Raw genomic sequence first — 17,642 nt, forward strand, 5'->3', positions numbered from 1 at the left:
TAAAAGATATGGTGTTACTGGGATTCAAAATCAGAAGACAGAGGGAATGGAGAAGAAGAAATATTTGAAGAGTACTGGCTGAACTTTCCAACACGAAACCCTCCAACACGATAAATGAAAAAAAAAAAATTAACTAAGCACATCACAGTAAAACTGGTAAAATAAAAAGGAAAATTTTTTAAAAGCCAAAGAATAAAACAGACATAAGAAGAAATTAAAAATATAAAGTTTATATCTTTTCAAGAAATTGAACTGTTTATATCTTATTTTAAAGAAATAATTAAAACCTTCTCACAAGGAAAAATCTAGGACGAACAGGCCACCTTAGTGATATTACCTAATAATGAGGAAGACATGGAAGTTTTAAACAGAACCCCTAAAAAGGACTAACCATATGGAAAAGACTGACATATTGGATTATATGAAAATTTAAAACTTCTCTTTATCAAAGACATACAAAACAGTATGAAAATCCAAATCGCAAAGTGGTATTTACCACACACATCACCAACAAAGGACATGCCTCTGGAATGTATAAAACATTATTACAGATGATTAAGAAAAAGAATTCAGTAAGAAAAATCACAAGAAACTTGAAAGAGCACTATTTTATAAAAAAGGAAATTCAATTGATAATTCAACATATGAAACCTCTTAAAGATTAAACATAGTAAACCTTCAAGAACTGAAGAATCTCTTTAGCTCTTAAGAAAATGCAAATTCAAATTGCAACATATCAGTTACACATCAATCAGAATCCTTAAAATTAAAATGTCTTATAACACCAAGTATTTTCAAGAGTGTAGAGCGTTAAGAAAATTCATACCACCCTGGAAAGAGTATAATTTGATATAACAATTTTACAAAAGAATTAATCTTCTAAAATTGAAAATATGGATACTCAATTCATAACCATCAAAAATATACGCACTTAACCAGGAGGCATAGATGAGACTACTCATAAGCACATTAGTTGTAATGGTAAAAAAAAAAAAAAAATAACAAAACTAGGATTATCAAATAGGAGAATGAGTAAATGAAGTGTGGTATAATCGTACAATGAAATATCCTACAGCAGTGAAAAGGATCAAATTATGGCTAAATGGATGCAACAACTTGGATGAATATCAAAACATTATGTTGAATGAAAGACACTTGACAGAAAAGAATATAGCCACAGACTAGAAGAAAATATTTGCAAAAGGTATCTCTGACAAAGGACTGTTATCCAAAATATACAAAGAACTGTTCAAACTCAAAAGCAAGAAAACAAATAACCCAATTTAAAAATAGGCCAAAGATCTTAACAGACACCTCACCAAAGAAGATATACAGATTGCAAATAACCATATGAAAAGATGCTGCATATCATATATCATCAGGGAAATTCAAATTAAAACAACGAGATACTACTACACACCTATTAGTATGGCCAAAATCCAGAACACTGACAACACCAAATGCTAACAAGTATGTGGAAGTGGATCGCCAGGAACTCTCATTGCTAGTGGAAATGCAAAATAGTACAGCCACTTTCAAAGACATTTTGGCAGTTTCTTACAAAACTAAATATACTATTAACATATGATCCAGCAATCATGCTCCTTCATATTGACCCAAAGGAGCTGAAAACTTACCTCCACACAAAAACGTGCACACGGATGTTTATAGCAGCTGTATTCATAAGTGCCCAAATTTGGAAGCAATCAAGATGTCCTTCAGTAGCTAAGTGCATAAATAAACTGTGGTACATCCAGACAGTGGAATATTATTTAGCACTAAAAAGAAGAGCTATCAAGCCATGCATAGACGCAGAGGAAACTTAAATGCATATTACTCAGTGAAAGAAGCCAGTATGTAGAAGTCTACATACCGTATGATTCCAACTATGTGACATATCTGGAAAAGGTAAAACTAGGGAGACAGGAAAAAGATCGGTGGTTGCCAGGAGTCAGAAAAGAGGGAGGGATGAACAGGAGAAGCATGGAGGATTTTTAGGGCAGTGAAACCACTCTGTATGACATTATAATGATAGATACATGTCATCAAAACCCATAGAATGTACAACACCAAAAGTGAACCCTAACGTAAACCCTGGAGTTTGGGTGATAATGATGCATCAATGTCGGTTCATATATTGTAACAAGTGTACCGCTCTGGTGAGAGGTATTGATAACTGGGGAAGTGAATTATGTACGGGGGTAAGGGGCATACGGGAAATTTCTGTACTTTCTGTTTAACATTGCTGTGAACCTAAAACTGCTCTGCACAATAAAGTCTATTTTTAAACATCCAGATTTATAAAACAAGTCAATGAAAAGATTTTAAAAAAATAATTCACTGTCTTTGAAATTAATAAAAAAATCTAAAAATAATTACTGGATCAAAATACAATAAAAATTGAAATTACTGATAATTTAGAAAATATTTCACATTAAAAAAAATCAAACTGAATAGTGATTAATCTGAAACTTACATAGTTAGAGCACAAGTCTCTGAGGAATAAAATAAAGCTCTACATTATGTAAATCTTCCCCAAGAAAAAAAACAGTATTAAGAATTTTTGCTATACAAAGACTATTTAATTTTAATTAATTAATTACTAAATATTTTCCATCAGAATTTGGAAATTAAAGGGTAGAATAATATATAATTACAAATACTATTCACACATTTTCTGACAAATTTTCAACAAGGGAAATGAAATATTTTTTTCAATCTGGAAATAGTGCCTCAGTCCCCATTTGCCAATTATCACTAATAAAGAAATGATGGGTATACAACAGGTAAAGAGCACCGGCTTCTTAGTGAAAGAAACCTGGGTGAAAGTCCTACTCCAACGCTAATTAGATTGTGACCTTGGACAAATTAACTTTCTAAGTTTCAATTTCCTTTACACTCAAATGGGTATAATAATGCTACCTACTTTACAGAATTGTTATAAGAATTAAATACACGAGCTTAGCCCAGAGACATGCATTTAGTAGGGTTCAATATATGTCAACTATGATGACGATGATAAAACGACGACAGCAAATGAAGAAGAGGAAAAACGTTAATAAAATAGAGGATATTATATTTGCACCTGCAAATGTCAAGGCAAGATAAAAAAGAAAATTATTTGAGAAAGAGATTACACTGAAATATTTTCAGTCATCTATCTTTTTTCCCTAGAAGTAAGAGTGCTGAACTATACAATATAGCCACTGCACTGAGGCCCCAGAAACGAACCAAACTGAAACAGTACTGTATTGCAGCAGTTCATCTTATAATGCATTTGAAGCGCATCCATATGTTGATAAAACATCTACACATGTACCAGAAATATTTTCTACATTAAAATGTTGAAATTTACTGTAATTTATTTCCTCAGAGAAGGTTAAATTGGAACATACTAGGAGAGTATTTATTTCATCCTCTGATATTTCAAGTTAACTTTTAATAATAAATATAAGACTGACCAAAAGAAATTGAAAGCTTAAAGTGTATACTCTTTCTTTAGCATATAAATCTGTTTCTTTTTGTAATTGTTTCCAACTTATAATTAGCGTATCCTATGCCTTAACTGGATACTCTGTTCCTTAAAGTGCCCTTCTTCTATACTAAGAGTCCAGTCTCAACAATTCTATATGTATAGATACCTATTCTGACCATCTAGAGTTAAAACCACCTAACTTTGTTATGCCTGACGTCAATGCAATAATCAAACTGAAGATCAAGGACTATGCTCCTAAGAGACAGCTTTCAATGAGAATCACTCTGAAAAAAGAGATGGAAAAGTCTGCAAAGGTTTTAACAGACTAATGGGGACCAAACAACATATTGACCCTAAACACCCCACAAACAGCTCACTAACCTAACCCCAGATGTCACAGTTAATGAATAGGTCACTTAAGGTTATTCAAATGAAAGTGCAATAGTTAAAGATGTCAAGCAAGGTGCCAAGGGAATAGCAATTACTCATGGAAGGGTATGCTAACTTCTGCAACAAACAACCTTCAAATCTCAGTAATTTTACACAATAAAAGTTTTACTGTAGTCTAAAGCACAGCCCAGTATAGAGGGGCAGAGTTGAGGAAGAGGTCTTGTTCTGTGTTGGCTTCCAGGACCTGGGCTGTTCCCGAGCTCTGCAATCTTTTAGGTCCTCATCTGCCTCCCCATTGAACTGAATGAGGAAAGGGAGGATGTGAGGCGCAGGAGCTCTTGAGGGGCCAGGGCTGGCGTGGCAGACATTACTCACGCCTATTGGTCAGAACCCAATTACATGACCTCCAACCTAACTCTAATAGAAACTGGGAAACATAGGCTAGTTGTGTTCAGAAAGTGCTCACAGTTGACACTAAATGAAATTCAATCTAGTACAGTTCTGGGGGATGATGTGTTGGCTTAGAAATACTGATGGCAGAGCTAATACTTATTTTCAGAAGTCCATTCCTAAAAATTGAAGAATTTTAAATTCAGGAGGACATACTTTAAAAGAACTCAAGTATTTACTTGACATGGGAAGTTTTTTGCTGAAGTTAGACTTCTTACCAGAAAACCACCCTGTTGGAGAGGAGGGGTTGGACACTGCCAAATCTGGTTTCAGGTTGGGCCAGTTTAAACTGGATTAGTAACATGCTTTCTGAACTGATAGTTTGAGATTTATGGTTTCTGGTACTGCTTTATGGCTTCTCATTGAATAAATGTTTTCAGAATAAAGCAAGCATAGGAGTTCTTCAAGTATCACATTTCTTAGATATCTTGGCTACGTGGCTCGTCAGCACAAGTAAATCATTAACCCTATCTGCAGTTGCAACTGCAGTGGGCAAAAATGACCCAGAAAAATCCTAACAGTATTTAATGTTAGTGTTTGAAGATTATATTCACAAGCTGCTTATGAAATTGTGTTTATAAAGCTGAAGATCTATATGCAAATTAGACACAGTATAAAAAGGCAGGTTGTACCAACAATTCCTCTATACTCTTTGTATAACAACTTAATGTAGATTAAGGCACAGAGATGAGAGAGGTACTATTTTTCCCCATTCCCAATATAGAAGACTTAAAAAAAAAAAAGACACAAGTAATTGGGAAAAAGAAGTCTTAAGAAACATTCATTTATATTTGTTTTATAAACCCCTATTATGTGCCAGAAACTAGTCTATAAAAGAAGGCTCAAGTTTGATCTTCCAAAATGGAAAAGGCATTGGCGTCATCCTCTACCTACCCCACACCAAAAAAAGGAAAAGACTACATATAACATAATAGAGAAAAATGAATAATAATCTTAAATATTGCTGGCCCAAAGGTAAACTAGGGAGGAAAAGATGCTCAGGAAGAAGATCCTCCCATAGCAATATTTCTCAAAGTGCATCAAGGACCACTATTTCACAGTCACCTCGAATGCCTGGAGTAAAGCAAAACTTTCTTCCCCATCCTAGAGCTTGTCACCATATTCCAGAAGATTCTTCTTCACACTAATTTTGAGAACCAGTGTCTTAAACCTAACATAAGTAGCTATGAATAAGTAGTGATTAGTAAAGAGGATAGGTATAAGGAAGAGAAAAGGAGATTCAATTATGAATTAATTTACTAAACTTAAAGATCCTGCTTGGTAATAGTGCCAAATATCTCAGATAATTATACTTATAACTCCAAATGCCATTGAGAAATTTTATGTTCAATTTACTGTGCATAAAAAGTAAAACATGACTCTGGATCAACCCATCAATTTTTATTTTTAGTTATTCATTGTTTTGGTGAGGAAGATTAACCCTGAGCTAACATCCACCACCAATCTTCCTCGTTTTGCTGAGGAAGACTGGCCCTGAGCTAACATCTGTGCCCATCTTCCTCTATTTTATATGTGGGATGCCTGCCACAGCATGGCTTGATGAGCAGTGCATAGGTCTGTGCCCAGGATGCGAACCAGCAAACCCCAGGCCACCAAAGCAGAGGACACGAACTTAACTGCTATTTCACCAGGCCAGGCCCACAACCCATCAATTTTGATTTACCTACCAATATAATATCTAACAATACCATCAATACTTATCATTTTCTCCAGAAGTCAGTAAATTGCTCTAAGATCTCATGTGCAAGGAGTGAAACAACAAAAGTCTAGATGGCAACTAGAATTTTGGTGATGAACATGATGTAGTCTATACAGAAGTTGAAATATAATGATGTACATCTGAAATTTATATACCATTATATACTAATGTTACTTCTATAAAAAATAAAAGAATAAAAGTGTTTTAGCTAGAAAAAGGAAAACACTAATTGATTAGGTCAGTGGTTCTCAATGGGGATAAATGTGTAGGTAACAACTAGTTATCTCTGTAACTACGGAGTTCTAATAAAACTTAATAAGGGGCTGAAAGGGAGGTCAAGGATGATAGACATCCTGAATGTACAAGGCAACCCTACAAAACAAATAATTGATCCAAATCCCACACAAGTTTTGAATAACATGGCAAATGAGCAAGTTTTTGTTCATAATTATTTGAGCCTAGAACCTAACTCCATTTTACATATAAACACAGAGTAGTTTTGCATGTTTATAACATACACTGAATTTTCTAGTAATGCAACTACCGTGTTAAGTTGAAAATGAACCATACATAATTTTGCTCAGAATTTAACAAGGATGTGTTCATCATTTCAGAAAACCTTATCACCAACAGCTATGCTGTTTATGGTATATACAACATACATCTTTGAGTATGCCATGTGTCTAGAGAATATTTGAGACTCCTTTTAAGAGACTAAGAATTGACTATTATCATTAGTTTATCAACTTACAAATAGCACTGGATTTCATTAATGAAGTGATTAAAATTATATTATTCCTATCCTACATATTTTTTTAAAATTTGTAGCACTATAATATAAAATCTATGTGATGGAAATCACATATTAAAATTATTTCAGGGTTGCCAATTGTTTTTCAACAGGGGACTCTGACAATGTTCCAAGAAACCAACAATACAACTTTACTGGCTCTTGTATTACTATATCTTTTTCCAACCTATCCTCTATTTCCTAATGTCTAAAAATGATATAGTTTCCAAGGTCTTTTTGTACCAGAAACTGAATGTATGCCTCGATGTGTGGTGGAGTTTCAAGACAGAAAATTATTTTCTGTGACATTTCATCATAATCCTATCCACATTTTAACTCGGGGAACTATTTTGGCACTGCATTTACAAATAGCATCCAGCTCATATTTGAGAATATAATACTTCCTCATTTTCTCTATTTCAACAGCATGTAATTTGGGCATGAGATCTCTAATTTCTGATTTACCATCTTGACTGGGTCCTGGGTGAATGGAAGGAGTTGCAGGGACTTCTTCCACTTGGCCTTCTGCACCTTAATGGTTCTTTTTCCACAAGTCAGAAAGTCAATATGAGGGGTCTACCAGCTGCTACATATATCCATTCCAACTATACACTAGAGACAGAGAAAATGACTACAGAGTGAGTTTGTAGACCTGATGTACTCAATTAAATGGATTTGGACCAAAATTCCATTTATTACCTGGTCTCCATAAGTTCCCATTATAACGAAGGAGCTATGACTCCTCGTCTCTGAATGCCAACAGCACTCCCTAATTTTTAAAATAATTAATTATGCAATTCCATAAAGTTCTAGAGGGTGCTATTCTATTTCCATTGAGAACCACTGACCTCATAAATTAAAGTTTTCCTTTGTCCAACCAAAATACTCTGAGCTTCACATTTACTGTGTACAAGATATAAGAACACTTTATTGACTTCTGCTGGAATTTAGATATTTTCTGGTAGTTAGAAGTAGATTAGACCAGGTCTAATCTAGAGCCAATCCAGAAATATGTCTTCTGTTTGTTTTTGATGGGTCTTTCCTCTCACGCAGTAAATGTTAAGATAAAATTTCGTCGTTTTCTAAAATATTAATATAACTCCTTAAAATACATAGTAACAATATTGAACAGATTCTAAATGAATAAATTAACGTTATTTTGATGATCAATATCAGTTCAAAAACCTCATCCACAAACCCTTCAAAAGTATTGTGTGTTCCCTTTTCCAGTGACCAATTATCTACTATATGGCTTGAGGTCCCATGGAGAAAGAGTGGAGGAATATTTATTGTGAATATTGATGAGATGGCGTGGATGGTTTTTCAGAGGAACCCAATCTCTACTTTAATTGATGGGCTCTGGGAACCAGAGATTCAGATAAGAACCATAAAAAAAAGTGAAGGATGGGGCTGGCCCCGTGGCCGAGTGGTTAAGTTCGTGCGCTCCGCTGCAGGCGGCCCAGTGTTTCGTTAGTTCGAATCCTGGGCGCGGACATGGCACTGCTCATCAGACCACGCTGAGGCAGCGTCCCACATGCCACAACTAGAAGGACCCACAACGAAGAATACACAACTATGTACCGGGGGGCTTTGGGGAGAAAAAGGAAAAAAAATAAAATCTTAAAAAAAAAAAGTGAAGGATTACAATTTTACATTGGGGCAGCTGACATCAACCTTCTGCTTATTGGTTCATGATATTTTTCTGGTTATATAAGTCAAACAATAATCTAATTGGCTGCCAATTTAGCTCATCCCTCAGAACTCGCTTAGGCATTACCACAAATCCCAGTCAACCAACACTCTCTGTTGGCCATCTGGTCTTGCTGACTATTAAGGTAATTATATCTACATTTAAGAGTTGAATGTCACCACCTGGTCTCTACTATTCTGGAATCCTGACACATCCATTGACACTAGGGAGTCCAGTTGACTGGCAACATTTTCTACTTTCCACCATGACCTACAGAAAATAGCCACCACTGAGTTTCACAGACTCCACAGCTCCTGATACTATTGTACTCCTTATTGTCTTAGTGAAGGAAATGTTCTGGAAGACCTCCAAGAAAATATACTCAGTTAATGGGCTCTCTGATATTTTGTAACAATGCATTCTAATACATCCAACTTTCTGAGCTTTCTGACCCCAAAGCTCAAAACTTCCCCAAAACAGTTGCAGCATCTCTCCAGCTCACTTACTAGAGTCAATTGCCATGCCCGCACTTAAAAGAGCCATCAGCAACTCCAGGTATACTCTAAGTTATGAAATCCTCAATCACCAGAGAGTTATGCCATATCAATAAACGCTCCCTTCTCAAGTCTTATATTTCCTACCCCCTGGTCCAACACCCTCAAAGTCCACTCTTGCACATGCACTCCCGATTCCTGCCTCTGCCTACTGCCAGGCCCTGCAACTTTTTCAGGGAATAAGCTATCTCTTTCTATACCAGAGGCTGTGTCTTCCCACTCATGCTATGCTGAGACTTGACACTCTTATTGATCTGGAGACAATAAGGGAAGGGGATGCTCTGGAGGAGGAAAAACATCTTTTTATGAAACATAACTCTCAGACAATATCTCTGCATTGCCTCCAAGGAAGGGGAAGCTACTCCACTCTAGCAAATGACATACGACTACTTCTTCCAGCCAGGAGTGTTCAAGGGAATCTAGGATTCAGGGTTCTGAGTCTTCATACTCATAAGTGGCCCCATTGCAGGCCTCAAAGTCCCACCCCTTCTCATCAGGCAGTGACTCTGGCATGGGTGAACTGTGACGGCTGAGCCTTCAGTTTCATTTGCAGTCATCAGACCTTATGATTAAATCCTGAGCATAATTTTCAGCATGCTCTGCTCTCTGGTTATAGAAGATGAGGGTCCTTAAATGCTGTCATGAAGGCCTTATGATGTTCACAGTATGCCCTGAGTCGACGGAAGTCTCCTTCTTTGAGACTCTATGAGGTAACAAAAACCAGCCAAGTTCACAATCATAATTATCATCCCCCCATAACTTTCAAGTGCTAAAGTTGCTGCATAAATTAGCACTTCTCCATCAACCTATACTTTATCCTATCCAACAGTTAACAGTCTCAATAATTATTATACTATAACACACCAGGATAATCACTACCCCACTTACTATTAGCACTGTGGTGCTTACTGCCATCTTATAAGTCATCCAACTATAAAATCCCATGTTGAGGGTCTGTTAGTTAGAGCCACTTCCAGTAGCAACTGCCTTAGTGGAATTATCTCAACAGGAAATGCTGAGATAAGGACTTGGATGTGGGTATTTGCCAAGGGCAGTTATCTCATGAAGCACTGGTGACAAAGTGGGAAATGAAGGACAAACTCCCACTCCTCAGTGGCTGAGGATTACCCATATGGAGATTAATGTCTTACACTTCTTGGTTGCACCTGGGCAGAAATGAGTAGCTTGGGAACTAAAAGAGGAACAAAGATTCTCATGCTTTATGTGAAATACTGGAAAGTACAGGAAACTGTCCATTATAGCTTTGGTGAAACCATGAGAGACAAGGGAGTTGGCAAGAGGTATCATAAGTATCTGCCACACCATTTTGTCAAAACTTGTTTCACCTATTTTTTCATCCAATTTCCACTTTATTTCCCACTGAGGAACATCAGATTCTATCACAAGGGTTGTGAGAAGGCTGAAGGAAGAAAAATTAAATACCACTGACCTTCTTTACACTATTACATTGAAAATGAATTTCACTGAGTGAGAAATATTCTATTTTACAGAATGCAAATATGTATTACTTTCACATTGTAAAGTTGAGAAATTTTACAAAAATAATTTTTTATGTTTTCTTTAAAGTCTGCATGTTTCTCCTCAAAAGTAAACAATTTTCATAAAGAGTACCACTTCACTCTTGACATACTTATATTATAGCTCATATTTACATTAAATTCATTTTTTAAGTTACCATTTTTCAGTTCCAACTGTGTTTTAGGTCAGGGCCAAAATGAAAACTTTCATTACTCTGGCAAGATAAATAATTTGGTGCCCCTTTAAATGAATATTCTGACCCTATTATTGAAGCCCTGACCATGGTATCTGCCATTCCAATCCTCCAGCTTATACCACAGAAAACACATTCTAAAAATTTTCTCCATGGGCCAGCCCAGTGGCATAGTAGTTAAGTTCAGCCTGCTCCACGTTGGTGGTCTGGGTTTGCAGGTTCGATCCAGGGTGCCACTTGTCAGCCATCCTGTGACAGCAACCCACATACAAAATAGAGGAAGACTGGCATGGATGTGAGCTCAGGGTGAATCTTTCTCAGCAAAAATAAAATAAAATAAACGATTTTCTCCAATTTTTTCCATGAGCAACTGGTGGTGTTCATGGAAAGAAAACTTTAAAAAGAGTGTAGACTCCACCAATTCCTGTGGCCCCCAGGAGCTTCATACTCTCTTGACAGTGTGCACTTGAGCACCAATGTATCAACCACCTCAGCTGAACTTTCTTTTAAGTTTCCAGTTGGTTTGACTCTAGGCAAGCCAGTGTTCATGTCTTATCTCTCCCTTATAGATTTTTGGCCATTTGGTTACCCTGTAATCTCAGTTCTCCAATGCTTTCAAGAAAACTCATGAATGTGTAGTTTGCCCAGCCTTTATTTCTCTCATTGTAAAGATGGGAGTGATGCTCTTTCCAGCTCTCTACATCCTTGAGCAAAAACAGGTGTAGGGGCATTAGCCAGCATGCCCCTTTAATGGCCATGTGTCCTTGAGGCTTCTTATCTGGGCTACACACCAACACTCACAACGATAGCAATACTGGGCTTGGCCGACCCAGCTGCTTTCTCATAGGATAAGTGGCACTAAGACCCTCAAGTTCTGGGGACGGAAGGGCCTCTGGTCCTTGGAATGCAGGCCATACAGGGATGTTCCCCCTTGGCAAGCATGCAGCCTTTGTTCCTCTGCCTATTTAAGTAAGCTTCTCCCAGGGGGCAATAGTGGTGCACAAATGTATGTCCAGCCGGCTGCCACTGGACACTCTCCCTGTAAGTAAGTCCCAATAAACCTGTATGTCTCATTCGCAGTCTCTAGGTCATTTCTTCAGGCTCTTGGCACGATACCCCACTGCCCTAGCCCAACTGGGCTTGCATCCTTACAACTGGAAATGGTAACACCATGTTCATTTTTACTTCTTTGCTACATTGATGTGTTTTCCCCTTCTGTTACTACATTCTCTACCCAGAAAATATTAATTCTTCCTTCACGTTCCAGCTCAAATATCCTCTGTTCAAACTTTCCTTATCCCTCCAAAATAATTAATCACCTCCTTTTCAGTACTCCTTCAATACTTTCTTCATTCCATTCCATTAAATAAATTTATTGAACACTTATATTGTGGTACTGATGCAATGGTTCCCAAAGAAGTTCACTCTAGTAAAGGACATGGGCAAGTACACAGATAATACAAGGAAAAATTAGCAAATAGGAAGAGAACCAATTTCAGTTTGGGAAGGTTATGAAAAATATATGAGAAGACGTCATGTCTGACTACACAATTAAAGCCAAACAGAAATTATCCTGGAAAGAGAGAAGGGTTGATAAGCATCTCAAATCACTAATGTAAGAAATTAGTATACTGGGACTGGCCCCATGGCCGAGTGATAAGTTGGTGCGCTCTGCTGCGGTGGCCCAGGGTTTCTCCAGTTCGGATCCTGGGCGCAGACTTGACACCGCTCATCAGGCCATGCTGAGGCGGCATCCCACATAGCACAACAAGAGGCACTCACAACTAGAATATACAACTATGTACTGGGGGGCTTTGGGGAGAAGAAGGAGAAGAAGAAGAAAAAGAAGAAGATTGGCAACAGATGTTAACTCAGGTGTCAACCTTTAAAAAGAAAGAAAGGAAATCAGTACATTTTATTTTGGCTAGTGTCTCCACTCCTACCATGAAAGATACTTTAAGGAAAACCATGTGTTATTCATCTTCAATAATAGTACCAAACACTCATTTAATAATTGTTTACTGATTTGAACAACTAGCTTGGCTTCCTAACAAGACCATTTTTTCCAGTTTAAGCACACTGTAGGAAATAATTGCTTTAAGAATGATGACCCTATCTTTCATTGCCCCACACTCAAAAGCTAAATAAAAAAGGTAACAAACGTTATTTTTTCTACAAAATATTCTTACAAATTAGTATTTCCAATTTTAACCCTGTTTATAAAAATTCATAAATAGAATTAGGGTAAAATGACTTTTCATCATTTGGAATGATACAATTTATTTTTTAATATTTCATACATACGCCAAACCATGTAATTTTATATAGCTAAGCTTATAAGCCCATGAGTTTAATGAATAAAGATACTGATCTCTCTTATCTGGAAACATAAATACATTACTAAAATACTACACCACATAAGAGATAACTATTACAGATGATTATATCATATCATTTATGCAAAAACGTGGTATAAATTAAAATTGTCATCATGATTATAATCATGATGAAATCTCAAAACAAAAATAAAATATTTGTTGCTTATGGTCATGACCTGCTAAATAATTTGTCGGGGGAGGGGCGGTGAGAGGGAAGCAAGGAGCAGTGTAAAATGAAAATGTAGGGCTCTTGTTAAAACTTTATTAAGAATCTCCAGATGGCAACAGCAGGGCATATAAAGCAAGAACGAAGCCCTTCTAAGCATGAGGGCCTGTGCAAACACACAGGCAACACGCCCATGAAGTTGGCCCTGCTGATGACAACCAGTATTTGGTGTTGCAAAATATTGGAGGCATCCTTCTGTCTTAGAGCACAGGACTCTGATTTAACCCCATTGGTACTGAGACCCAAAAAGCCTTCCTTAATTTCCCTGAGATCTTACACTTTGATCTCATTTTTAAGTTTAGAGACTATGGAGAAGGAATAAAAACTGGTTCTGCTCATCTTCTCTGAACCTGAAAACATGTAATCCTTCAGTGGCTAGTTAGTCATGATCATCTAAACTGAAATGTTCAGGATAATTCTATAGCAAATAATGTATTTATTCTAAATAGAAACAAAAAGATCATTTTCCATGGTTAACAGATTTCTTTGGACATAAATTTTTACATATTTACAGTTTTAGAGAATCCTTTATTAATTTTTTATAATTATATAATTACTATAGTTGGAATTTATGGTTTGTGTCAAATATAGTCCCTTTATATCTAATATAAATGTTTGCATATACACAATTCAAAACTATAAAAACAATTTAAATAATATGAATAAGAAAAAAGAAAAAACATAACACAAAACAACTTCTTTTTAAAGTTAATTTTTTGGGGGTGGGGAGAATAAATCTTGCAAATAACAACTAAATCATAAAAAGACAAAAACCATTCATAAAACTACTCAAAGCAGAGTAACAGCAAGAGTGGGCTCATGTCTACAGAAATAATAGAGAGAAAGAAGAGGAACAGTATAAGAAACCACTTGGAAGGCTTAAACAACTACAGTTATCAGAATTAATAATGAAAGATTCAAAGGAAAGAAAGGCATAGAAACACTGGATTTGAGTTATTAAATCCAATGAGGAAAATTATAAAGATAATAATGCAGACTTGATAAATAAGATGTGTTTTCCAGAAAAAATAAGAACATTTCCTTTTTAGAGAGATACAAAAGACAAACATGTTCTATGAGCTCTCTTTTAAAGCCTCCACAAAATTGGCACTTTAAAAGACTTAATTTTTGATGAGAATTGATAAAACACAAGTAAACATAGCTTACAATAATATTGGTTTCTTAACTGGCACAACACTAAACTTAAAAAGGAAAACCTAGGGGCCAGCCTCGTGTTATAGTGGTTCACGGGCTGGCATCCTGCGCGCAGACTTACGCACTGCTCATCAGGCCATGCCGGGGCTGCATCCCACATACAAAATGGAGGAAGACTGGCAAGAGATGTTAGCTCAGAGCCAATCTTCCTCATCATAGAAAAAGGAAAACCTATAACAATTAGTTCCACAGCACAAATTCAGTTCACAAAAGTTCTAAAAAATCATTTTTACTTACAATTGGCATTGATCACCCTTTATTCCTTTAGTTGTGCAGAAACATTTTCCTGTGTGCATATGACAGATATTTGCATGGCCACTGCATGTACAAGCTGTAAGTCAAAACAATAATGATTGAATATTCTCCATCACAAACACATGCATCACATTTCAGGGGAGATTTTATTGCTATCTTATTTCTATGTCATGTATCTTTCACTTGTCATCCAAAAACTAGGGTAACCATATAAGTTATTTTTAATTAAAGGAAAGTAAATTCACTTATTTAAAAATCTTGTGAAACTCTTTAAAGTCTTTGGGGTATCCCAAAGTCAAGTATGGATCCAAGTATTCATCGCATTCTTCTTTGGGCTTCTTTCCATTTCTAATTTGGTTCATCCACTTAATGAAATGAGTTTCAAAGAGCACAAGAACTCTGGAGTCAAACAGCTTAGCTTCAAAATGTACATCTACAATCACTAGCTATATGACCTTGGGCAATTTGCTTAACCTCTCTAGACTTAGTTTCTCCATCAGCAAAAGGAAAATGATAATATTTAGCTCCCAGGATTGATGTGAGACTTAAATGAGATAATGTATTTTAAAACATCTAACATATATCAAGCACTTACTAAATGCAGGTATTACTTCTACCTCTATTACCACTGCCAACAATAATATAAATATAGTTATATACTGTGTAAAAAAGCATGTCTATTTCCTCAAAAATCATCCTTTTAAGCTTCTGAAATCATTCTGTTTTAGCATCCCAGAATACCCACTGAAACATTCCATGGTATAACAGTTACACACAGTAGATTTGGTTCATATGAATTCATCTCATTTTCTTATTTTACATTTCTTTGTTAAAGAGCAGCATTATAACTATTTAGGACACAAACCTCACACTTTATTGCACCCAATATCCAACCAATTGTTAGGCTCTAGTTTCTACGTGCACAATCTCTCTTGAATCTGACCCCTCCTTTTCATTGAGATAGCCATCATTCAAGTACTATCACTCATGTTCTCTTACTGACACCAACACAATCACATCTCTGACCTTCCCACCTTCAGTATTTCTGGGCTACAACTCATTCTCCAATCTTGAGACATATTCTAAAGAGACAACGTTGATTACGTCACTAGCCCTTTCAAAAACCTTTAATGAGAACTGCACACCACCAGCTGGTTAAACCATTCTAATGATAAAAATGAAATAACGTGGTCTTTCGCTGATTCACACACATATAAAAATAAACTGAGTCATTGGTTTTGATCAAAATACAAAATATTCTAGAACACTAAACTTCTTGCTAATTGTTTATGATTATTTGTTTTGAAACAACAGATAATATAAAGTAAATACTCACACCCCTAAACACACATATAAAATAAGCTTGGTACGGGGTAGATTTTTAAGAACTGTTTTGTCGTTTTGTTTTTTTGCTAGAAGAGATTTCTACACAAAAGTGCAAATTTTTCTTCATTAAGACTATTTAAATAAATTCGTGGGGCTTGTCTGGTGGTGCAGTGGTTAAGTGTGCACCTTCCGCTTCGGCAGCCCAGGGTTCACTGGTTCGGATCCCGAGTGCGGACATGGCACTGCTTAGCAAGCCATGCTGTGGTAGGCATCCCACATATAAAGTGGAGGAAGATGGGCATGGATGTTAGCTCAGGGCTAATCTTCCTCAAAAAAATAAAAATAAAAATAAATAAAGTGGCATAATTTTCCTTTAAGTTTGTAGAATTGACTATGGAAACAAGATATGAGAATTATAGAAATTAATAATGAGGTGCAGAAATGCAAGGAATGAAAACAACTCATCAAGCAATAAAGGGACATGAAGATATATTGATAACATGTAACTTCATAAATAGTGAATGAACATACCATGATATCTTTTAATATTAACTTGCAGAGTTTCATATTAACACTGTCTTGTATTCAGAACACTAAAAAACAAATGATGCACATTAATATTTAAAAACTTGGATAAACCTTCTATGTATCCTTTGTGGCAGAAATGGAACGTAGTTATGCTTGCAGAGTTTCTTAAAAGAATTATCATTGTATAGCAGCTTTAATAATTTCTGAGACAGAAAAAATTGTGTTAAAATACCCTTTAATGTAAGCTCATTTTGAGAGAATTCCCTTGTGGTGCTGAACTTCAGGCTAAAATAACACAAATGTAATTTAAATTCAAGTGTTTAAAATTTATACTTCATGACAGTGTTGAAAGTATTCTGTTGTTGTCAGCATTTGAGGTTATCTTTTTATGCTGAATAAGCACCTATGAAATCATCATACAGTGGCCTTTTGTTTGGAAAATTTTATATGCTGATGATTTTACAGCCTAGACATAGACTAGAGGGACATTATATGGTCACATGATATTTCTGTTCCCCTATAATATAAAGTTGCAATATCAACTTATAACCAAAACTAAACAATAGGGATAGAAAAAAAGATGCCATAAGGACTATTCAAACAAGTTGCATACAAAGAATATACTTTCATAATATCAAACAAAAAAGTAGCCATTGGCAGTACTTGTTTCAAAGGTCCTAGGTCCTTTCATTGCTGCGTCATTGCTATCTGTCATATAACTTCTGGAGGTTAAGAAATCCTGTCCACTTAATTTCCTTTGTATAATTCCAGCATAACCATATTTGATATTTAGTAGATATGCTATACATTAGATTTCAAATATAGTAAGAATTCTGGTAAAGACAAACGTTCAAATAGCCACATGACTTATAATTCTATTCTTCAAACTTACATTTTTATTTACAGCTCTAAG

The 17,642-nt window shown here is 35.9% G+C and overlaps 1 protein-coding gene across 2 annotated transcripts in view; it reads right to left on the minus strand.

The window, feature by feature from the left end:
* Positions 1-17,642, minus strand: part of ATRNL1 (attractin like 1) — a 737,371-nt gene that overhangs the window by 493,972 nt on the left and 225,757 nt on the right. For both annotated transcript variants that reach the window (XM_014849275.3, XM_070482616.1), the window contains exon 20: positions 14,858-14,951. In XM_014849275.3, the coding sequence (XP_014704761.2) occupies positions 14,858-14,951 (94 nt within the window). The remainder of the gene's footprint in view (positions 1-14,857; positions 14,952-17,642) is intronic.

The sequence above is a fragment of the Equus asinus genome, chromosome 2, assembly GCF_041296235.1.
Source record: "Equus asinus isolate D_3611 breed Donkey chromosome 2, EquAss-T2T_v2, whole genome shotgun sequence".
Classification (NCBI taxonomy): Eukaryota; Metazoa; Chordata; class Mammalia; order Perissodactyla; family Equidae; genus Equus; species Equus asinus.